Raw genomic sequence first — 25,163 nt, 5'->3', positions numbered from 1 at the left:
CGTGCTGCGTGACTTACAAAGCCTCCCTGAGTCATGCATAGAATTGAGAGGAGAGCTCAAGTGTTAGCAGGCCAAGGCACAAACAATGTCTCATTACCTTCCCCTCTCTGAATTGTCCCCTTGGTTTCCATTGTGCAGAGTGTGAATTAAATCTTGCTTTGTAACCACATGTAGAAGAAGAACTGGCTAGTTATGAACAGTGATAGCCAAAGAAAATCCAAAGAAAAAGGCATTATTTTGATCCTTTTATCCGGTGCCACATCAGCTCTAGATCCTCATGGATGGTGTTTGGTTGCAGACATCATCTTTATATTCCTGTACTTAATTTTTAGTATGCAAGTTTCCCTCTGCTGAGAAATTAGACAACAAGTGAACAACACAATTGAGACCGTGGAGTAGAAACAGTGCTGCTCATTGGTGCTTCATTGGTACTGAGTAATGTGTCTGTTTCCACTGGCAGAAGCCACTCAGCTTGCAGTGAACAGGCTTATGATTTTTCAATTTAATTTGCATGTAATATTTTTTTAGATTAACATTTAGCTGAGGTTCATGACCACAGCTTCATGTAGGCAGCTATCATATTGCAATCATGAAAGCTAAGTCACCGTGGATACGAGTGTCCACTAAAAACTTTGAGAATGGAAGCTGATAATATGTCTTTCCACAGATGCCTGCCAAGAATTGGAATGGAGTAAATGGACACACCGAGCTCTATCTGCAATACAAAGAAGGCAAAACTCAGGTGTGTGTGTGTGTGTGTGTGTGTGTGTGTGTGTGTGTGTGTGTGTGTGTGTGTGTGTGTGTGTGTGTGTGTGTGTGTGTGTGTGTCAGTGCTTGTGTGCCAGTGTAACATTTACATGTGATCCTGCATTCTGTTTGTGTATCTGTGTCTGTCTTGCAGTATCGTAAAGGAAAAATCCACCTTAAAACACCATAATGCTGTTGGTTACTAGCCACTTTACCTTGCAGTCCTGTTACTGTTGCTTGGTTGTGTATTATTCCAGGGTGCCTGCAGGTCTTAAACTCAATGTCTTAAACTGAATTTAGTAAATTTTACGCATTTAAAGTAAACAAATACTGTTATATTTGATTTTATGAGGTCTAAATTCCCACATAAACTTGCTGTCCAATTTAAATGATCCTTCTTCAGGATCATTTAAATTGGATCTTGAGAGTGTTTTTCATGCTTTTGTTGGTAAATGGGAGTATAGTCACTCAAGGCTTTAAGGGGATCGTATTGTTGCTTCATGTTATAAAACTCTAAACCTAGCTCAGAATCAGAGCACTTTCTTTATATTGACATGCCACACTTACACTTAACCTGTAAGGAAAATGCCTGTTGCAGATTACTCTCTCTACACTTACACTCATACACCACATTACATGCACATAAGAACCAGATTATTCACTTCTTTCTGTAGAAAGAAATCCACAATTATCCTTGGACTTAACGGTTCTAAGTTCTGTTTTGTGAAAAAAAAAAAGTCCTGATTTTTTTTTTCTACCAGCTGCTTCCTATCTAAGCTAAAGGAATCTGCTACAATCAAATAGTCAATAACCAAACATCTTCCTACCTGAAACTGACCTCGGCGCGAGACCAAATATATCATACTTACCTTTATACTTACATGTAGTGCTCATTGGAATAAGAAAAGGATGATTTTTTTCCCCAAAAATGAGTCTTACATTTTGTTGAAATTGATCTTAAAAAAGTCTTAAAAAGCATTAAGAACTCTCTGATACCTTTATACAGCGTGTTTTCTTGTTCCTGTGGATGTCCAACCACATGTGACGCTGAGATGTTTCCAGTGCAGCAGCAGTAGAGTGTCTAAAACATAACCAGTAAACTTTGGGTTTTGGTGTCAGTTTTCAGAGTCAGATAGCAAAAACTTCTTTCCATTTTGCACCGATGTTCAACAGTCCTACAGGGAGGAATGTATTGTGGAACAGGAGGAGATACCAACTTCTCCAGCAAGATTAGCAACACAAGGCCAGATCTGTCTTTGGCCACACTTTTTTTTTTTTTTTTATCATTGGAACAACCAGGCACATAGCACATCATGACATCTCACTTTTTCTCACCTGGAAAAACTCAAAAAACTCTCACCTTTTCTGTGTTGCCGTCACCACTGCTCTGTTCACCTCCACATACAAACCACAGCCGGAGGACAATGCTTTCATAGTTAAAGTATGTGCCTGTTCTCTCACCTTTGACTGAAAGCAAGTTTTATAACCTTTCTTTATGGATTGTTGAAAGACATTCTCAGAAACAAGTACAAGGAGAAGAGACAGGCTAAAAGAAAGTGGATACACCAAAAAGGTAGTCCCCTTCCAGCCATTTATTAAGCCCCTAAAAAAATAATATTTTTTTTCCATAAAAAACATCCCTTGCTACCTTATAGCTGCCCAATCCCACAGAAATCTTGCCATATTTGAAAATCTAACCATGGGAAAAAATTAGAAAATCTCTTAGTTAGTTCCACTAATATAATACAGCCTTTTTTTTTTTTTTTTTTTTTTTTAGCAAATCTCTTAGTTACAAAGTTAACTGGGATGCCATGGGTTGATGATGTCTAACTGAAGGTGGAGAGAAGTGAACTGAGGGAGTGTCTGAAGGTGGATTTTTCCTTAAAGCTCAACGCTGTTATAAGTTACTTTTTAACATGTCATTGTAATTCATTCAGGCATACTGCTATTACCATGATGACATTCTGAACAGGAAGGTCAGTTCCCTCAGTGCTTCCAGGATGTTGTTTATGTGGGTTTGGCCAGTGGCTGGTGGGTCAGATTTAAGGGGAGTGTTGGGAAATCAGACATGGGCCAAACACTGTCCTGTGATTTTCCACACTTTACTGCACTTCCTCTATTGGCCTATATGGATAACTGTGACACCAAAATGTGGTTGGGATTTAATTGTTTTTTTCACTCAGTTCATTCATCAGTATCTTTCTTAAGTGATTTCAGAAAAGTCAAAAATCATAGAAAAATCACTTAAAATCATCTTAAGGTACTGTGTAATGTGTCTTGGCCTATGCTGGATATAGCACAGAAAAAAAACAGAATTTCTCACTTACATTTTGGGGTGTCACACATCCAGTGCCTTTTTCGATTTATCCCAGGGCTTTTGATTCACAAGGACTTCGGGAGCTTGGGATTTGTGTTGACACAGCTGGGGATGAATTATTTATCTCTTTCTCTTTCTTTCTCAGAGTTATGACACAGAGCTGTTACTGCCCAGGGACAACGGAACTGTGTGTGTCCCTGTCCAGCAGGTTGTGGTGGTGAAGAGCGAATCAGAGCCTTCCGCCATCAGCTTCATGGGAGCCCTGCGCATACCGGTTAGCACTGTCGCCACATTAAAGCCATTTGCTGCTGTCAGCCTTAAAATATGTAATCAAACTTGCCTAAAGGAAGAATTGTCCCATTATGGTGTAAATGCTGGTTCAATGGCTTCTCCACACTGATAAAACAATAATATCAATAATATCTATCTATCTATCTATCTATAGATATAGTTTATACACACACACACACACACACACACGTAGCTATATATAGATATATAGATATAGTTATATAGATGTATAGATAGATAGATAGACAGATAGAGATATAGCTATTATATAGATCCGGAATACAAAGATTTAAAAGCTGTTTTATAACTAAATGTAATTAGAATATTTGCACAAAATGTTAGCTATCCACAGTTTTAAACCAAAACTTGCTATCAGTATCTGCATAGAATCTATGAGTAGATTTAAATAGATCAGCACTGGCTTTCCTTGTCTGTCTACATCTTTGCAGTTCAGTGCTCTGCTGCATGAACGTTATATAGTAATAGTTCCTAAAATTTGCTGTTTAATGTATTCTGAAAGGACATGCCAGCCAAATACCAAAGTGTATGTCTGTACCAGACTGGGTCAAAAGGGTCAAGTCATTATTTTACCAAACAGGAGGTGGTTACGATACCAAAGACAAGTTTGATTATTTGAATATTATGTTTTAATCACTGCTTTGAATGTATTTGTCAGGGTGAAAGTATGACATCTCAACAATTTAATACTAAACACAAGGGTTCGCAGAGCAGAATCACTTCAAATGGGTGCCTGCGATGAAGGAAATGAGGAAATGAATGAAAGGCAAACCTGTGGGTGCAGAACATTAAAAAGTGTGAAAACCCCTGGCACTAATCCATCTGGTACCCTTTGTCCAAGTGTCAGGTGTCTATTTAACTATTTGCCTGCTGTTTGTTCTCACAGGGTGTGATAGAGTTCTCTCTGTGTCTGCTGTTTGCCAAGCTGGTCAGCTACACCTTCCTCTTCTGGCTGCCTCTCTACATCACTAAAGCAGGTATGCACCCAACAACACCGCTGGGGCTGGGCCGTGGGTTCATGCACATCAGAGGCTGTCGCTTTGCGGCTACAACTTCAGCCATCATCATATCCTACTGTGGGAGGGCCCGCAGGGGAGCTGTTCAGAAATCTATGATGGTATTAAATTTAGGGGGGGATTTTTATGGATGCCTGATGTAACAATATGCCATTTCCCAGGAAAGAAAAGCAATGGAGTTGTTTTCAGACCTTTCTCAACAACAGCAGCAGCCCGGGTAGTGTGACAGAGTGTAATGTTATCTGCAGTGTGATCACCCAGTCAGCCTGTCAGCCTACCGGCTATTTGTGGCCATCTAAGCAATACCACATTGTTGTGTAATGGAATGGACGCAGGCCAGTCCATTCAGCCCCATTATTAAGGCTTGTGGCATCACATGTAGAGTAATGCCTCAGGGAGAATGGAGATAATAGGTGTGTGTGTGTGTGTGTGCGTGTGTGTGTGTGTGTGTGTGTATATGTGTGACAGCTCACCTTGACGCCAAGAAGGCAGGTGATCTCTCCACCCTTTTTGACGTTGGAGGAATAGTGGGTAGGTCATCTTTGTTCTGTTTTTTTTTTTTTTTTTTTTTTTTTTTTCTTATCTTGGTCTTCTGTGTTGGTAACAGCCTGTATTACGTAATTTCATGTGTGTCAACTTGCTCTTTGTGAGCGCTCATTGTATACATTGTGTATGTGCAGGCATGCAAGGTCTCACCCTTCATTCACTAATTGTTTGTCTTTTCCTTGGTGCAATATGGCTAGTAGAAGAAATGACGTTTTTTCTTTGGCTAAGCATTTAGCAGGTGTATGTGTGTGTGTGCAGGGGGGATCTTGGCTGGAGTCATCTCAGATAAGCTGGGAAAGAGAGCCACCACCTGTGCAGTCATGTTGCTGCTGGCTGCTCCAACGGTAAGTTGTTTGGCGGATCACGATTGTGACAATTTGAGATTAGCCAAGGCACTACAACCAGTCATAAACATGACACAGTACATTTAACAGTAATTCGAAGTGTTATAGCACCTGACTTCAGGTCCTGGAACACCAGACTGGAGCACTGGAACCCAGTGTGAAAACAGCTTTGATGTGCAGGGGTCTCAGACACTGCTTATAGGGTCTTTGCCTTCACCTTCACATTAACAAGGGTGACTCAGCTTGAACACAAAGGAACTGAAGCTCAACTCTTTAAGATCAAATGACTCTAAAATAACGCCACAATTTTGTGTTGTGCCAACATTACAACATTACTGACATTAAATGTCATATATGGCTGATTTTGACATTACCGGTTATGTAATCAATGTCAGTGCTTAAGGAATACTGCCCTTGCCCTCACTATAACAGCACAATTTGGACTCCTCCTCAAAAGTGTCATTAAATATCGTTGCTATACTATCAAACTGTCCTTTGACAGGGGTATGAGCACTTTCCACAATCTCAAGTGCAGTGGTACAATTTGGACTCCTCATAAAGGTGTCATTAAATGTCAATACACTGTCAAACACCATTGTTAATATTCCAGTGAAGACTAAATAATGATCATCTGAGTCCCCTCCACAGCCACAGAACTCTGTGTGGCTTTTGGCCACAAAGTTGAATCTTTTCTGTTACCATGTCTCCATCTCTCTGGCTCCCCCTGCTGTTCCTCTAGCAAACATTATTTCTTACTGAAAACATCTTCCCTAGTATTTTAGTCCCAGCACCACTGTGCAGGATATTGTGTGGTAATGTAGGGCGTATACACATTTTTATGAACCCAATAACTCGGCCACAGTTATAGAGTAGATGATCTGATTGGGAGCATCTGGTTGCATATGTTTGCATATAAATAATGACAAATGTCAGTACCTTAGGCAGCATAAGTGCCTCTTGTTTATGATGCAAGAAGATACGCTACTCTAATTATAAATTCTGTAGCTATTCACCATTCTTTGTGGTGTAGCACTGTGTGAAGCAATATTGACAAAATCATTTGTCACAATATCTGACCAATATCCATGTTGTAGGAATGACTATTATTGGCTCCATTAAGATATTTACACAGAGAGCATTTTTGATAATCAGTCATTAGAGTGAATAAGATATGATGACCTTGGAGGTATGTAAATAACAGAACAGCTACAATAAGTTGCATCCTTTTACTGTAATGCAACCTTTAAAACCAGGAAAAAACAATACCACAACACAACACTCATGATATTATGAGTTTGGCCTGGGGCCAACCATCGGTAAGAGCCAACACACACTCCAGTCAGACCTGTTCTGTTCCAGCAATGAGTGCGTTTACATGCACAGCATATTCCTGTATTATTCGGAATATCTGCAATATTCTGGTTGCGCACGAGTCATGTAAACACACACCGAACCCGATTAAGGTCATATTCCGGTTGGACCCCTTACCAGAATATTCCGTTACGTCTGCGCATGCTTGATGCACAATGAATCCTGGGGTGTCTTTGTTGCTATGGTTACTGCAAGCGGAGAAAACGACATGGCGAACAGCATGGTGAAAAGCAGCAAGAGTCAGCATTTCTGGAGTGAGGAGGAGACTGCAGTCTGCCTTCAGCTAATCAAACACTTAAATACGGAGTATATTGATGGGAGAAAACAGAAATAGCGACAAAAGAAGAAGACTTCTTCTGTATTTCCGGCAAATCAGACGCCTATACGCCTACTGCTGCCCCCCCGCGGCTGAGTGTTGCATTACGTAAGAGAGTGGAATACGCTGAAACACAGGAATATGCCAAGTAACATGTAAACGGAATATTCCAGTTGCCGCAGCGCAGTTACCTTAACCGGAATTTTGACCCGAACCAGAATATGGTGTGCATGTAAACGAAGTCAGTGTGAAGGGCACTCTCATTTCACTTATTTCACACCAATACTGAAGATATTTGTTTTCATCACAGCTTTGTGACTCTCATCAATATACTAACAATGGTGTAAAATATCCCTCTATTTCAATCTATCAGTCAGTTAATCAATCATGTAAGAGTTTGTTTTTTTTATCTATAGGAAATTACATGATGTAGTGCAGTAACAGACCAGAACCAAATTTGTCACAAGGCCCCTGTAACACTGATGAGTTCATCACTTGATCAGTAATCATCCTTAGTGACTCATCCACTGTAGACAGTGTGGCATTCCTACCCAGCTAATCACCTTCATAATATATGGCTTCAGCAGCTGCGGCTTATTTTCCCAGCAATACGCCAGAGGACATTGTTGAATGTGATTAGGAGTTTAACCACGATGCAGCAATGTATACGGTGCAGCCAAGTGATGTCAGCACCAAAGTAGTGTCATCATGGTACTGTACGCATACCACAGAATGTCAATGCACGTATTCTCCAAAGCAGTGCACGTTTTATGGCTGTTACTCCACCTTAGGTGCACAGAGAGTATACAGACTTCTCTGTCTGTAGAGTTACACAGTACCACAGTAGACTCAGGTAGTTATGAAGCCTCATCAGCAAAAAAACAGAATCAAACTTCTATGGCATTTTTCTTGCCTGCTATGACGGTTTAGGTCAGGGGTTGTCATATTTTAATTTCTATAAACTCTCAGTATATAAAGTGCTTTAGGACTGTAGCAGTGATGAAGTAAACGTAAATAAACTTAAACTTGTGCTGCTATTTGTCTTTGCCAGGCATGCTTTTAGTGTGTGGAGGCCTAGTCAATGGACCGTACGCCCTCATCACAACAGCAGTGTCTGCAGACCTGGTAAGTGTGCTCCTATGTACGCTGTATTATTACAAATGTAAGTGTCTCGTCTAATTCTAGTCTAATTTTAGTTTCTTCTAAAATGCAACAGCAACTCAGGGAAGTTTGCTTTTTATGGCTACACAGACAAATGTGCACCTCCCTCATTCCTCTCTTCGTTCTGCTTTGACCTTTGACCTTAGGGGACCCACAAGAGCTTGAAGGGCAACGCCAGAGCCTTATCTACTGTCACTGCCATCATTGATGGCACGGGGTCTGTAGGTCAGTGCCACGCATCAACTGATAACACATTTTGGCTCCAGCAGACCAGCACATAAAAACATAAACAGATAGATATGTAGATACATTGTTGGAGAGAATTTTATCATAGAGGAGGATCAGTAAATCACAGTAGCAAGACAGTTGAAACACAATCAACAGTGTAAGAAGACACTGTTGTAGCAGCTAGTAAAACAACAACAGCACATTACTTAGCACCATACAAATCAACTAGTACTGGAGGACTAAAGTACAGTTGTCCCTCGCTATAATGTGGTTCACCTTTCGTGGCCTCGCAGTTTCGCGGATTTTTTTTTAGCGCAATTTTGCATGCTTTTTTTTTTTTTTTTTTAAAAACAGCGCATTGTGTTCTGCGTCCTGATTGGCTAAGGGAGAGCCCGCGCATTGTGTTCTGTGTCCTGATTGGCTAAGGGACTGTAGACCATTGTCAATCAATCTCCTCCGTGCCATGTCTCCTGTACAGTACAGAATGCGTTCAGCTTGCCAAATTTACATAAATCTTCGATCGCTATAATACTGGACTTATTTTTCTACGAAGGTTTGAACTTTGAGAGTGTTTAAACGAGAGAAAATTGAGAAAATGTTAATGCCTGTCTGAGAAAAGTATATAAAGTGTGTAGTGAGGGGTTTTACAGCCTTAAAACATCTATAATAATTGTAAAAAATAAAGCTGACTACTTCGCGGATTTTGCCTATTGCGGGTTATTTTTAGAACGTAACTCCCGCAATTAACGAGGGACCACTGTACTGCACACCAATGGAACTTTGTATGTTCTTTTTTTTTTTTTTTTTTTTAAATCACATACCTTCTCCTTTCATGCAGTTTTTTTTTTTTTACTTTACTTTCTACTGGTCAACATCCAGTAGATTTTTCATTAACTTAATGTCTATATAATGAACACCTGGGCCTTTATCTCTGCTCTGTCAGGTGCAGCAGTGGGCCCCCTGCTGGCTGGACTGCTGTCTGCAGGCGGCTGGGACCAGGTCTTCTACATGCTGATGACTGCTGACTTCCTAGCTCTGCTGGTGAGTGCTATAATGAAGGCACAAATACAATCATTATTAGTAACAGTAATAGTTTTAGTAGTAGTAGTAATGGAATCAGTTGTCAAGAACTAATAGTAATAATAAAAATGATGATAGTAATAGTAGTGCCTAAACAGAAAGATGTTTACAGTCACCCACACGCACATGTCTACATCCTATTGTTCATCTTATCTCAACACATTTGTAATTTGTCTTACACACTTTACAATAGTGTTGTGTTGTTGGTGAACAAATGTATTGTTTCCTCCTTGGTGTAAACCTTTCTTTTTTTATCATGGCTACCTGGTGACTTCATTATGAATCCAAACAAAGTTGTGAGCAAAATATGGCCACATGGCTAACTTCATGGTTTCAGCTGGGTGAGAGAGCTTGACCGCTTTTGCTGCAGATAGCAGTAGGCACAACAAATTTTCTCACTAGTCACAAGAGGATCAGAATTTGTATACAAAAAGACATGAAGGGGATTTTGAGGATAATAATAATAATATTAATAATGACAATAAGTATTATACTTTGTCTTATAACTTTTTATGTTGATTTGAGATGGTTCCTACGTGCAGCTGCCTTAAAACAAGAGCATTTAGGAGAGAAAAAAGACAATATAACAACACCTGTGCCTGTAACAGTGATAAAATTTCAGCAGCATAGGAACATATGGCTTAAAACTCCTAGACTTGAGAACTATAGGGACAAATGTCAAATAAATAAATAAAAGAATAAAATAGAATAATAACCTAATAAAATGATAACTAAAAACTAAAGTCTTTTGAAAGTCTCTCAAAAAGGAACAGAGCCAAGCCAGTTCCCATCAAAAAGCCAAAATTCACTACTTAACGGGATAAAGTCTTTATACTTTATACTGTGTAATGGAATATGTCAGCTATTTTCACTGAGCTGTCCTTAACATTCAGCTTTGTCAAGGAACAAATACTTAAAGTCTGCAGTAAAATAAATAACTAATATTTAACTCTGTGTGTGTGTGTGTGTGTGTGTGTGTGTGTGTGTGTGTGTGCCTGTTGTGTAGCTTTTGCTGCGGCTCGTGACTAAGGAGCTGACCTCGAGAAAACCCCGCCCCATCTCCACTGTAGAGTGAGTCTTGCTTTTCTGTCATTCTGCCGTTGTTCTACTCATCATCGTCTCATCTCTTTTACACCCTGTTTTTTGCACAGCTGTCTTCTGAAACAACGTAATGTTTGATCAAAGGTTTCATATTTTACACATCTACCCCTTTGGTTTCTTTCTTGTCTCAGAATTCCAGGCTAGTTTGAGCAGTACAAGTACTTACTGAGCAGCCAGCTTGGAGATGATCAAAATAGCTGAGTCCAGGACACATGATGTTTAGATCTCTTAGATGTTTTAATTAACTTAATGAATATTAAGCAGAGACATTATAGGAACTGAATGATGCCTTGGCTGAATGTGTTTTGGTGTGCGGCGAGTCCAGTGTTCGTGGAGCTTGTTGGTGTTGCTGTGCACAAGACTGTACAGCTTAATGACACCCAACTTATCTATACAGTGTTAATGTTTGTCTCTGTCTCACAGGTTGAAGGAGCACTGAGCACTTTGATTGCACAAACTCCACGCAGGAGTGTATTGACTCTATAAACACACACACACACACACACACACACATAAAGTACTGTATATTGAAACCACTTGTCTAAGCCTGGAATGGACTGTGACTTGGACAACAACTGGACCGTCCTGGACACAAAGGATTAGCCATACAGATACAAACACAAACACATGCTCTCTCTCTCTCTCTCTCTCTGTCTCTCTTTCTCTCTCTCACTCCCACTCACATACACACACAAACAAAGAAACAAACACACATTGCTCTTCTTGTAGATTTAACTGCAGTAAGACTTTCATTCCTGGAGAAGTGTCAAGTTTGATGAACCAAACAGAATGGCAGTAGAATTCAACCTGGAGGATTACAGGCTCTTAGGAGCACATTTACACAAACACACACACTCACACACACACACACACATCAGCACCGTTCCTCTCTTCTACACCTTACCATCTTTTGACCTCATTTCCATGGCAGCCATTTTGACTTTTGTCACACAGTCTGAAGGGCTTTCCCTCCAAGAGTGGAATATATAGTAAAGACCACATGACAGCAGTGGGGGTTGGGTTCATGAGTGTTGCTGATAGTACCAGTCAATCCCATGTTACTGTGATGGCTACAGCTACCTTGTGCTGTGGTATAAAATATTGCCCCTAACTATGATAAATGAAATACTATTTAGCCTATAACTCCCAGCCTCTGGAGTCTACATACAAATGCAGACAACAGTACCCATTACAGGACAATATAGCATCAAACCTTGGACTGTATTTGTTTTTTTTTTTTTTTCTTAGCAAAGTGATCAAATTTCTAATTGATGTACATTCATTGTCTACAGCCTTTCTGTGTTAGTCATAACCAACTTAGGTCTAACCCTAACCTTAACCTTAACCAATGTGCCAAAATGACCACCCAAAATGGGATACATTCTGTCACCTAAAATTTTGCATGAGGGTGTTAGGATGTCCTAACAGTTATCAAATTAGTCAACCCTGTCCCACGGGAGTTTGTGAAATAGTCATGAAATTTAATCTACAGATTTGGGTCCATTGCCATGAATTGTATGTTTTTTGTGCATATAGACACAAATTAAATCTGTGTCCATGGACATGAATTTTCCTTTACCTGAAGTGGCTAAAAGCACCTCCAGAAGGGGCTAAATTCCAAGTGGCTTTAGCCAACAAAACCATATATCCAGGTGGGGAAAGGTTAGGTTTAGGCCTAAAATCACTTGGTTAAGATGAGGGAAAGTTTAGGTATAAGCATCAAAACTGGGAACTGGACATGGTCTCAGTGTGAAACCTGGGTCGTCTGAGTGAAAGCTGATTGACCCATCCACCACCCCGCCTTCCTTCTAATGCAGACTTTGGGTCTATTTATATACTACCTCACGATGCGTGGTACAGGCACAAAATACACTTTCAGCTTGCTGTCTGTCACGAAAGGAATTTGTGCTCATAGACATGCATCTATTGATTAAATTTTTGTGACTATATCACGAACTGCTGTGAAACTAGGCTGAATTAGCTAGTAATCCAAGAAACAACTGCTACAGCTTGTCTGTCTTAGCAAGGAAGTTAACCACGAGCTAGACTGGCTAGATTCTGTTGGCTAGCTTTGCCCCTCCATATTCTTGAGACTTGTTTGTTTCTAATGTGTCCGTGCGGGAGACTATGCATCTACATGATGATAAAAATGGTCCCGGTACACAACAGTAGGTCCTTGCTATTTGCTCTTCCAGTTGACCCTTTTCACAGCAGCCGTTTTGACGTGAACTAGCAGGTAAACCCAGATGTTACTGATGACATGAATGAAGCTTCTGTTGCATGTAGTTGTGACAGAGCCATGGCCCTGCTGGCGTTCACGCTGCGTCACAGGAAACACTCCGCTGCGCTTTACTGGCACAGAACCTTCACTGATGTCATTAGTAACAGCTGGCATTACCATGCTATGACAAGGCTGTTGTGAAAACGGTCAGTAGATTCCCATCTGGAGTGGCGTAACTTCAAAATGGCGGCTGTGGGAACAAGGTCCATTCCTTCCCCTCATTTGCTCTCTGTCTCTGTCTCTCTCTCTGTCTCTCTCTCTCTCTCTGTGTCTCTCTCAGTACCACTGCCTTCCTTGGGCTGCCTCTCTTCTGCCTCCCAGCAGGTTTTTTGAAAATGCTGTTTTACTCGTCACCTTTGCCTTACTGAACCAAAGAGATTATGGGGATTATCTTGTAACTTAAAAAAGAGACTTTTATTTTTAAAGCATTTTAAATTAATCTTGTCTGTTTCATGGTGGTTTTTGATGTATTTTCTCAGATAGTTATGTGTATTTTGTCTGTGTTTTCAAAAATGAAGGTACCTATATTTTATATAAAACCTCTAAATAACAGTTGATCTTTTTTTTCGTGCAAGGGGTGATCTTGGATGGTCTGAATGTAAAGTCTGTCAAATTAGGGTAAACTTGACAAACATGACGTCCTCATATACATATATATATATATATATATATATATATATATATATATATATATATATACAGACACACACACACACACACATATATACATATACATATATACATATATGTGTGTGTGTGTGTGTGTGTGTATATGTGTGTGTGTATATGTGTGTGTGTATATATATATATATATATATATATATATATAGAGCACATATATGTGTGTGTGCAATGTTGATTAATAGGTATAAATAAATAAATAGGCATAGATTCTGAATTGTTCCCAGACTAAAACAGTCTGTCTCTAAATTATGGATTCACATATTACTCACGCTGAGGACATACGGTAAAACAGTCTAGTCTTGATTTGTGAACATGTAACAGTAGTTTGTGAAAGGGGAGAAAGAGAACTAAGACTTACATTGGCTTTGGTAGAGAGGTGTACATAGAAGTCTTAAATTGAGGGGTATTCCACTTTAAAAGCTAATGCTAAGTGAGTTCTTTTGGGGATTTGTTCATATTTATGGTAATTTTTATCCTATTAATTTATTTGCTGTGTACTGTCTAAGGGTAAAAGCCACACAATACCAAAATGCCTGATGATGTTTTGTATTTCCAACATTTTACCATTTCATGGTAGTAGCATTGAGAAAACATGCCTTCTTAGAACAAGAGCACATTATGGTGGCAGCATAAATGTATTTATATGTGTGTCAGTGGTAGGCCTTGTACTTGAAAATGTGTGCCTTTTTATGTTGGTTATCTGTTTGTTGGGCAGCAGATTTGTAAAATAAAAATAATTAAAAAAAAAAAAAAAGTTCAAACTGTTTGCAAATGAATCACTTGTGCAGTGCATTTGCAAAGCATTTTGCTCAAAATAAACTGTTTCCCCCCCTCTCACATGTGGGGTCATGTTGTGTTTTTGATGGCTCTGTGTGCACTGCACTACTACAGGCAGGCTAAAATTGGTCTCATTCAAAGCATGGAGTGACCTTAAGTCTCAGCTGGAAATGGCAGGTGCCATCTGAGACAGAAACCCACTCAGTGACACAGGCAGACTACACAGCACACACTCACAGGCACACTCGCACACACACACAAAGATGCACAAGGGTTTGGAAAGATTACTTTGGTGGACTCAAAGTACAATATACCCCTCCACTTAACTATTTCATAATCCAAAGTATGTGTATTTAAATTTAAATGGACTTCAAATGATGGTTGGTTACCTACCAAGTAGGAAAACTTGCAACACAAGTTTTCAACAATCAATCGATCCATTACAGATCAAGAAGAGCCCAACTTTGCAAAGTAAGCCACTAGATTACTCCCAAACTCTGAAACAGATCTCAAAAAGACGTCTCCTCTCAGCAGAGGATTTTGACAAGCCATATCATCTTCACGTTTGTCTAATTGTTTCAAGATGTGTGAAATGAACTGAAAAAAAAAAGATTTCCCCTCTCTGACTAATCCAACAAGTGTGCCTCATCATCTAAAATTCATGTGGAATTTGATTAACCCAGTTTCTTCCAATAAACTGCAATGAGTTGAGAGGTCACCCCACCCTCCCCCCATCGTGCAACACACACACACACACACAGAAAAATCACAGGCCTACCTCCCAATCAATACACTCTATTTAATCAAAACTTCATTTCTTAAGTCCTCATCTTGACATTGAGGATCAGCCTCACTGGGGGCTGTGGGATTTAATTGGGCCTTATTGCAGTTGGAGTTGGGCCTGCAGGCTGCTGTGTTGACTCTAAATAACATCACAGTCGAGCCCCTGGAGGTCTTGATGCATGGCTCATCCACTAATGCCTTCGCCCACGCCACTAGATTAAATTTAAGACATCCCCATGATTTCTCTTCATACACTCATCAGCTGCTCTCTGGGTGCGCACACATGATGGTGTGTGAATATGTGTGTCTCTATATGTGACTTAAGGGTGCAACTATGCATTGCACTGATTATAAATTCTGCCTGTACAACTGAATAGATCTGTTAAAAGAAAGAAATATTTATTTAATTGACTTTGACCTGAATCTATAGTCTTTGAAATCCTTTGAATTTATTAAATCATTTTTAACAAGATCTGTGGTTATACTATGCAATGCAACTTTTTTGACTTTATTTTTTAAATACAAAAATAATGTTAAGTTAGTTCAGTTGTCAGATTTTTTTTTTTTTTCATTTTTCAGAAGAAAAAGAAGAATCCTACATTATGGATTTAAAAGTATAATAATTTAAAAGTACTGAATGGAAGATGACTAGAATCCCTGTTTTTAAATTCCAGTGGGATTGAATCGTTCCAGACAAAGAAAAATCCTTCTGAAACCAAGCCGCCAAACGTTGACTGGACTTGAATCTCTGTGAAGTCAAAGACTGAAACCCTGCAGTGACTCAAATCACCTTGTGGCAGTAACTCCGTTTGGATTAAAATGACGACAGTCCCCTCTACTTTGTTCTAGTCACATCTGCTTGTGTGCGCGTGCACATGTGGCTCCCCCGTACAAGCGTGCGTGCGTGCGTGCGTATGTGCGTGCATGGGCGCGTGTAGGTAATTAGGAGAGAGGGAGGACGAGAGGGAGGCGGGGACGCGCTTATTGGGGACGTTTTATGAGATGCTGTTAGAGAGCCTGGCGACACAACAGAGAGAGAGAAGGAGAGTTTGGCAGGCGGGCCGGGAGATGTTGTCTGACCGCTGACTTCACTTCCACCGGCTCGGTTGCTCCGTATTTAACGGCAGTGGGAGTCGGACCGGACCGCCGGCACGGAGCTGGGAGCGTAAGCCGCACACGGACGCACGGACGCCGTGGAGAGGAGACGGGACCATGGGCTCCGCTTCGTCGTCCTACCGGGTCATTTACCTGGACGTGGACGGCAGAATCCAGAAGGTACATACAAACTGACATAAGTTAGCAAGAAAGACAAAACCACGTCTAGTATTGATAAATGTGCACAGCAAAAGTGTAAGTCCCTCATGAACGTTATCTTATTAGGATACAACAGACAGAGCCTACAAGGAAGTCAAGCTATCAAGTGTGATAAGGTTACTATAATGTATGATATTGTCACAATCATCACTGCTGCATTCAGCAAACACGCTCATGTCCCCAGAGTAAAAATGCTTTAGTGATACCAGAGGAGATAAAACTACTGTAAAGTATCACAAGACCCGCACACAGCTGTTAGAGACTAAAAAAAGTAAAGTATTGTGCACCACAGACACTGTAGCATAAGAGTGAGTCACTGTGAATTCATTATTGAATGGGTGCAGTAAATCCCTTTAGGTATATTATAGTGTAATGGTGCTTGTTAGCACTGCATATTATTATTTTCAATAACTGCAAACAGCTCTGCATTTGTGCAGCATTTTATCTGGACTAAATTGGAAAATTGAACAAAAACTGCTTTTTGTTTGTTGTTATTGTTAGTATCAAAGTAATAAAGTAACATTTCTTGTGGAAAGACATCATACACCTATCACAGCAGAGCTATAAACTGTCTATAATATCCAGCAGACCTATAAGCCCCGAGTGTATTGTAGCAATAATATAGTGATTCTGTGAGTCAGTATAAACTCACTTTTGAGATCTTACATTGCTGATAGGAATATTGTAGGAATAATAGTTTGAAGGGCTCCTAATCACTAATTGGACTTAAACAAAATGTGGTCAGTCAGCTGTTTTTGTCACAATGAATATAGTGACAATAAGCAGCACAGGCTAAAAACATTGCACGTATAGAATAACTACAGTAAACACATGATGAACCACCACCATGCTCTGTAACCCTTTACATGGAGGGATCAGGGAATGTTTTCATGTGGAATGTTGCATTAGTGTGAGGCAGAGATGGGAATAGACTGTATGGATTTGTGACAGCGTACAATCTATACTGTACAAACAGCACATTATAGCTTTGTATTGACGCTACATAAATCGTTGGGTGGTTTGTACTCGGTGAGCCCCTCTGATCTCTGTAGAGCAGCAGGAGAGCAAGGAGGTTGAACAGTAACCCGGGTCAGGACCTTTAAAGCCCCAAGCCATGCACAGTTTTGGAGGAGACAGAACTCATATTACACAAAGCTGCTACACACCTATAGATGTCTGAACTTTTCCTGTGCCAAGAGTTCTGCCGGTTATTTTGATGAGTTCGTGAGCATCTCCCATCTGCTTTTACTGTATATGAGGATCAAAGGTTGATGCTTTTGAGCCAGCAACCTTCCAGCCTGACAGATAATGTTTTGATTCAGCACAGCCTTGCTCTGATATTGCATGTTATAGCCAAATTAAAAGTAATAACTCTCACAAATATTACAGGAAATACGCAGCAATGTTGCTGCAATATATGACTGCAGTATAACTTCACATGCAAATTCATTCAAATTAGATCCGCCAACTACAGATGACTTTTCCATCACTGCCTGAAATTTGCTGCACTGCAGATTCAGCACGACTGACACCAGCGTTTTGTGACCATGGAAAGTAAATTGGTGCGCTGCAATTATGTTTCAGGTTAGCTGAGAGGTTGATGCAAATGAGGGAAAAAAATAACAGAATGGGTAACACATTTAAAGCACATACCAATGATTTTGCATGTTTAGTAAAATCTGCAAAATTTATACACCTAACGTCAAACACCAATCTTTCTCCTAAAAGCAAGCAGTTGTATTTTAGAACTGCAGGATCATTTTTCCTCCCTTTTATCTAGCAGTTGGTTTTCATTCATTCCACTATGATATGAGACGAACATTCAGACACTTCAAAATTTCTTTCTTCTTCAGTTGCTCTGCCAGAAAACAGTGTGAGGGAAAATGTTTGCTTTACACAGCAAATTATTAGTTCTGTGGTTTATCAGTGGATGATGTAAGCTGCAGAAGCAGAACATTACAAGGTGGATGTTTCAACCAAAAATCCATCTTTGAAAGTATGAGGATTTTGATTATATGTTGCGAAATCTGTTGTATCTCTGCATGATTTGCAAGATTGTGTCTTGCATTGTAAAATGTGCATAACCTGTGGTGAATGGACAACCATTCAGAATTATTGGTATGGTCCTTTAAGTCTTATGAGTAGAAGCACACATTTGAAAACAAAATTTCAGTCAGAATATTTCTGATCTGATTTACTCTAATATTGTTATTGTGGAAGCAGAATGGAACCTGCAGCATTTCATATTTGCATTTCTTCATATGTATGCCATTTTGTTGGCTGGATGAAGTCCTTAAGGCCTTTCAACTAAAATAGAAACTTTAAATTACTGTAAAACCCCAACAGCCAAAACCAAAACCTCACCACAATATCCCAATACACTGTGACAGGAACCAAAAACAGTCAGCACGAGGAATCACAGGAATTCTTTCATTTCAAAAAGAGGAAACAAGACACACACAAACACGCCAATTTTAGACAGTACGCACTCGCATGCAAAACATGGATAATGCGCAGTTACATGCCAAAGGTTAGCTGCTGTGATGTCCAAACAGAAGTGGTGTGTTGAGAGTTTTGTTTACACTAACAAATCAATGGAGTAGGAACGACAGCTCATAAAGGGCAATATAAAGAGTTTTATGCTTCGCTGGCGCTTTGCATTTATTGCGTTGTTCGTTTTTTATGGAGTTCATCCAGAGTCTGTATGCACTGTAAACAACATACGTCCATCTCAACAAGCCGCTTCCTGGTTTAGTCATTCAACACTAACTCAGAAAAGAGAAAACGTGCAGCAGCGGGGAGCAGCTGAACTTGTTTGGGATAAGATCTGTCACTGTGTTTCAAAGTAAGGTCACATATTTCAAGAAAACCTCATACTGAGAAATCATCTCACTTGCTGGCCATCGTGATTTCTTTTTAAGAATAAATCAGATTTGAAGATCAAATGTGCCCAGGAAGCATTTGACAGATGACAACATGCAGTGTGTAGGTCCAACATCAAACCCAAGCAAGCCCAAAGTTTGAAGAATGTAGTTATTCCAGCACACAGGCCGTGCTGTCAGGACCTACGGTATGTCTTGCATGAAAATGTCAGTGTTAGTGTCAGAATCGGTTTCCCTGTCAGTGTTTGGTTCAGCCATGTTCTGTTTCATGTCTGCCAGTCAGCCAAAGCTCTTTATTTACTGCTGTCACCACTGAGCTGTTTATTCATTGAATCAGTGGTCAGTTGGTTGCTAAGGTAGAAATTCAGCATGGCACCTGTCTGGTCTTTTATCTCTACCTACATACCTACCTATCTGTCTCTATATCTATCTATAATACAGACTCTTATTTTTTTTCTCACAATTAAAACAGACAAACTTGCAGTGCAACTGACAGGCCACTGATTGCCTGATTATGTGGCCTGTGATTATGTAGATTATTCAGACCACGCTCTTCATTTTATGCCTTTTGGATTTTGCACACATTTTTTCTTAAATGAAATTCAGTCCTGTAATAGACTCTAGTCTGGCATATAATGAGCATAATGTAATGTAATGAAACTGTTGCAGCTCTCTGGTGTATGTGCCTGCATATATGTGTGTCGCTGTGAGTGAGTGTGCCAGCCACAATACAGCTGACACTTCATTTGTTGTAAATGACAAAGCTTTTGCATATTCAGTCATACATCTCATACACAAACTAGTTGGATGGGAGTTTTCTTGATTACAAAACAGCATTATTACTGAGTCGTGCGCTTTGCTTTTGTTTTCTGCCACTGTTGTTCTTTCTCCCTTTGTTATTTTGTATCTTTATTCAGGATCAGCCTAATCAGATTCAGATTTGAATGTCCTCGTATGAATAGATTTGAATATGGGAGCTCTGCATCTCACTTATTTGCATTATAGTGGATTTGACTGTTTTTACAAGGTAAACAGCCTCTGTGGCATAGCATGCTTGCATATGTAGATGCAGGATGTCATTCAGGATGTCGATGAGACATTACGCCAGACTGGGGGTTTGTTATTGAAATTGGTTGGCGCATCAAGAAACCTGAGAAGGGCATCATGAATTAATTTGGCGGTGATTATATCATCCTTTCACCAGAGTCAAGTTTGTCCAAAACAGTTGGAACTATGAACGTCCCAAAGCAATTAGCAGCTGCTGGAGCTGGAACTGCACATGGAGAGTACAAATGAAAATAAATTCCATGTTAAAAAAAAAAAAAGAGAGAGAAATTCAGTGCTTTTCATGATGCCTTAGACAACAAGGCATCATGAACAAGTCAAACATGAAGTCACTCAGTCTAAAGACACAGAACTGAACTATGCTGCTATACACACACTCAGATTCAGGCAGCAAAGTCACTGGAGGCTGTACTTGTCATCTCCCTCCTCTCTTGAGTTTCTCATGAAGTGAGATATTTAATATGACCTTATTACTTGATTTCATTCCAAACATGCTCATTGTATTTTATCATTATAACATGATAATTGTTGCAGTTGCATCTAAAGCAGTTTCATCATAATAGTCTTTACCTATGCTTTGTTTTATTGAAGATACAAAGTGATTATGGTTTATTTGATGGATGCTAAAAAGTGCTCTTCAGAATATATTAGATATTGTTGATGATTTCTCAGTACACACACTACCTCTTCACATTGAATTGTCAGTACCGGTAGCCTTTACCAATGCTTTTTCCATGCTAAAGGGCAGGACATGTCTTTATAATACAGACTGAATTAATCTTGTTTATAACTTTCACATGTATCTACTTTTACAGACAGAGTCAGGTCTGCCACAATTTGATAAGTAGAAAATTATCTCATTGATTCTTTTAGAGTTAAAACATGAACAGAGAGAGGTCTCTTTGGAAGAATATATAAAAAAGAAAAATTTTAATATATTTTTGATATGTTTGTTATTTTAAAATCAGTTATTGGTACCACAGAACAGTCTGTGATAACCAGCTGTAATCTGTCTTGGGCACAGGGTTGATCTCAGTATTATTATACAGATGGTTGTGATTAACTAACTTTTCATATGTTAAAATGCATTTGTGTTGTTTATGCGCATGGCATATGTAAACTCTCAGTTTCTTGCAGTCAAATGAAATCTCCATTGCTGATTTAATATATCTATGTTGCATAAACTGAAAATGAGAAATGAGAATTAATGTTTTTTCCTGCATGTAAAAGAAACACCTACGTCAGGGCTGCATTGTTATGTGTAGTTTATATCAGGAGTTTATATCACGATTTCACATTTAATGTATAGAATATTGATTCTCTATATCAGCTGTTCTGAGGCATGATGTACTGAAAACCAGTGTGCAATAATCACAATATTAAGCATAAGAATCAGAACCAGTGTTTTAGCTGTAAACACAGAGCCCTGCTGTTGATGCTGCTGACAAGAGATGAGCATCAACCCTAATCTAAACAACAGTAAAATAAACTGTGAGCCTGTAAGTTGAGTGCTGAAATTGTGGTGTCGCATGGAGAGTAGAAATTTAAAAATAGAAATCATACACATAAAATGTTCCCACCATTGACTAAATTCTGAATTCAATGAACATTTTTGACCTTGACTGCTGTTGACTCACTTCTGCAAGTGTAGGTGTGTTTCTCCCTCTGCATGTGGCATGTTCTGAATTAGGTCACATAAACTCTGGGGCATTTCCTCCTTTAGTTCAGTTTGTTTGGTCAAGTGACAGCAATAGCATTTGAATGTGGGTGGCACCAAATAGCAGCACCGAGACATCTGAAAACGTGTTTCAGCCCTCTTCCAAGAGAGCTGCGGAGTGGGAGTGAGAACTTGACCTGGACCAATCACAGGAAATGACCCCACAACACAAGGCTGTATGGGTATAACCCAGCAGATAGTCTTGGAAAGTCTAGCATAGCAAAATGTAGCGTGAGCAAACTGAAGCCTGAGATGATGCTCCGCTACAGTCAGGTCCATAAGCATTTGGACAGTGACACAATATTCATGATTTTGCCCTTGTACACCACCACAGTGGGTTTGAAATGGAGTAATCAAGACGTGATTGAAGTGCAGACTTTCAGCTTTAATTTAAGGAGTTGAACAAAACTTTGGCATTAATCTTTTAGGAATTACAGCCAGTTTTAGACACTGTCACCCCATTTTCAGAGGCTCAAAGGTAATTGGACCCTTGACTAGCAGCCTCTTATTCCATGACAAATTAAGAAAACAAAAGGTCTGGAGTTCATTCCAAGTGTTTCCATTTGCATTTGGTAGCTGTTTATCCGAACCCTCAACATGCGATCCAAAGAGGTGTCCCTGCAGGTGAAGGAGGCCATCATTAGGCTCAAAAAGCAAATGAAGTCTATCAGACACATAGGATGACTGGAGAATTCTTTCCCTGGTGAAGAAAAACCCTTTCGCATAGTCTAGGAAAGTCAAAAACACTCTGGAGGAGGGAGACGTATCATTGTTCAAATCTACACTCAAGATGTTTGTGAGAAAATAAATACAGAGGGTGAACAGCAAGGTGCAAACCTCTGGTGTCACTCAAGAACAAAAAGGCAGATGAACTGAAGATGAACTGGTACCAGAGTGATGGAGGAGAAAAGTGTGGAGAATGAAAGGAGCAGCTTATGACCCAAAGCAGAGCACATCATCTGTCCAGCATGGTGGAGGCAGTGTTATGGCATGGGCATGTATGGCAGCCAGTGGAGCTGGGCTGCTTGTGTTTACTGATGATGTGACTGCTGATGGAAGCAGCAGGTGAATGCATTCAGTGACACTGTATAAAACTGGCTGTAATTCCTAAACGGTTAATGTCATATTTTTGTTCAGCTCCTTAAATTAAAGCTGAAAGTCTGCACTTCAGTCATGTCTTGATTACTCCATTTCAAATCTACTGTGGTGGTGTACAAGGTCAAAATTATGAATATTGTGTCACTTCTGGACCTAACTGTATTTCTTCACTTCTTCTTAACTGGTATGACCACCAAAGAAGAAAAGCACATTCAGGTCCAGGCTGGAATCCGTTTTATTTTGACTTCCATCACCTCCAAAACCTCTAATCTGGCAGGATGACAGTTTACCAAAACTCTGAGTCCTAGCAACTTCCATTTGCAAACCTTGTTTTACTTGTAATTTGACAGTGCAAACCTGAATGAATCAGGCCCACAGAAATGCAAATATTAACTTTTGCACTGTGGTTTGGAAGTGGAAGTGAGTCGCAGGTGTTATTGCATTTTCCTTGTGTTTCTGAAGTGCGGCTCTCAGTTCATTGCTCTGTTGACCTCCAACAACCTCTGTCTCTTCCACCTGTGACAGGCTGCCATTAGCAGGTTGTTGAAGTGCTCTTTGACCTCTCCACACTTCATATGCCTCCTGCTAGTCCGCATTTGACATACTCCTCCTCTCACAAACACACACACAACACACACACAGACACACCTTTCCTCTCCTAAATAAGCCTGGCCTCCTTGTGTCAGTTCCTCCCGTGCGGTTTGCGTTGGTCTTCCATGCCATCAGATGTACAGTCTTCTTTTATCTATCTGGGTCATCTGTCTTTGTGGGGCGCGAGTGACACTGGGAAAACAAATCATTTGTCACATTCAGCAGCGATGCTTGACCTTGTTTATGAGGTAGTCGGGGGAGAGGGCAGGAAAAAATAAGTAATATTTACTGCCACCGTGCTGGAATCTGAATATTCTTTAATCAACAGAAGAGCCTGGAGCGTGGGAAGCCTGCCGACCAAACAGTTCCTCCCCAGTGGCTGATTGTTCCACTTTCACAGAGGAGGAGGGGGGACTAAAATAACGTACTCCAGTAGGACTGTTAGTATGCTCAAATATTACTTAAGAAGAACTACAGTGACTGGTGTAAACATTAGTAAAAAGTACTTGTACTCAAAGCAAAAGTTACAGGCTAATTATCAGCTAAAATAATCATTCTTACAATTTTCAGGGGAGGGGAGAGAACATTCTGGGATATTGCAGATGTTTTACAGACCACATTGACCATGTTGATCTCCACCAGGTGTAGCCTGGAGGGGATCATGTGTTTGGTCGGGTGTGTGTGTTTGTGTGTGTGTCCATGTGTATTTATATGCAGCAAATCTTGCAAACCGCCGGGTCAGGAAGTACCTTTAGGATCAACCTTAAAGTTTTTGTGCTCAGTTATGACTGTATGATAACGAACCTTCCGTAGTTGTGATTATTCTAAACCTGTGAAAAATGTTAATTCTCACTACTTCCACTCCCTCTCTACCACTGCTGCTCTCTCTCTCTCTCTGTCTCTCTCTCTCTCTGGCCTATCAGAGCAGGCACATTTTCAGAGAAAAATACTGTGTCAAGCAAGCAAGTAGGGGTTAAATTAGGTTAAATAGGCTGATGCATCACCACTGCAAAAAACAATGTGTAAAACAGCCGTGGCTATTTCATACGTCAGCGGACTAATTCCTCTAATCTTGCTGGGTCTTTTCACGGTGGTGGAAATAGGGTAGAAACAAGGCTCAAGGAACCTTTTAGTTCCTTGAAAAATAGTTCCCAGGAGTAAAAATAGCAGGTAATTTGCATTGAGAGCCGCGCCCAAGGACAGAGACAGAGGGAGGTTTACATTATATTTTCCATAGTGTAGTGTATATTTGAATCATATGGTAATTTAATGCGTAATTTGAAAAATGTTTGACAATAAAACTGGCTGCTCAGTCTCAAGGCTCATATTTTGCTCAGCACATAGGGCAGCCTATAGACCAGAAAAGCGAAGATCGTGATTAATATCAGTCAATATCAAAAATCAAATCAAAATCAAAAAGCTCAATCATCATTCA

At 39.9% G+C, this 25,163-nt stretch overlaps 1 protein-coding gene and 1 pseudogene across 1 annotated transcript in view; both read left to right on the top strand.

Annotated features, from left to right (window-relative positions):
- LOC115372940 (glucose-6-phosphate exchanger SLC37A1-like) overlaps positions 1-13,563 on the top strand; it is a 28,899-nt gene extending 15,336 nt beyond the window's left edge. The window contains exons 10-21 of the mRNA XM_030071106.1: positions 668-742; positions 2,685-2,723; positions 3,210-3,338; positions 4,260-4,350; positions 4,858-4,920; positions 5,194-5,279; positions 6,574-6,595; positions 8,018-8,091; positions 8,274-8,352; positions 9,299-9,396; positions 10,442-10,506; positions 10,960-13,563. Of these exons, the coding sequence (XP_029926966.1) occupies positions 668-742; positions 2,685-2,723; positions 3,210-3,338; positions 4,260-4,350; positions 4,858-4,920; positions 5,194-5,279; positions 6,574-6,595; positions 8,018-8,091; positions 8,274-8,352; positions 9,299-9,396; positions 10,442-10,506; positions 10,960-10,975 (837 nt within the window). The 3' untranslated portion in view covers positions 10,976-13,563. The remainder of the gene's footprint in view (positions 1-667; positions 743-2,684; positions 2,724-3,209; positions 3,339-4,259; positions 4,351-4,857; positions 4,921-5,193; positions 5,280-6,573; positions 6,596-8,017; positions 8,092-8,273; positions 8,353-9,298; positions 9,397-10,441; positions 10,507-10,959) is intronic.
- Positions 13,564-16,216: 2,653 nt separating this feature from the next.
- The window catches only part of LOC115372939 (high affinity cGMP-specific 3',5'-cyclic phosphodiesterase 9A-like), a 32,832-nt pseudogene continuing 23,885 nt past the window's right edge, over positions 16,217-25,163 (top strand).

The sequence above is a fragment of the Myripristis murdjan genome, chromosome 15, assembly GCF_902150065.1.
Source record: "Myripristis murdjan chromosome 15, fMyrMur1.1, whole genome shotgun sequence".
Classification (NCBI taxonomy): domain Eukaryota; kingdom Metazoa; phylum Chordata; class Actinopteri; order Holocentriformes; family Holocentridae; genus Myripristis; species Myripristis murdjan.
The sequence above is the reverse complement of the archived record's forward strand: the minus strand, read 5'-3'. Positions and strand labels throughout refer to the sequence as shown.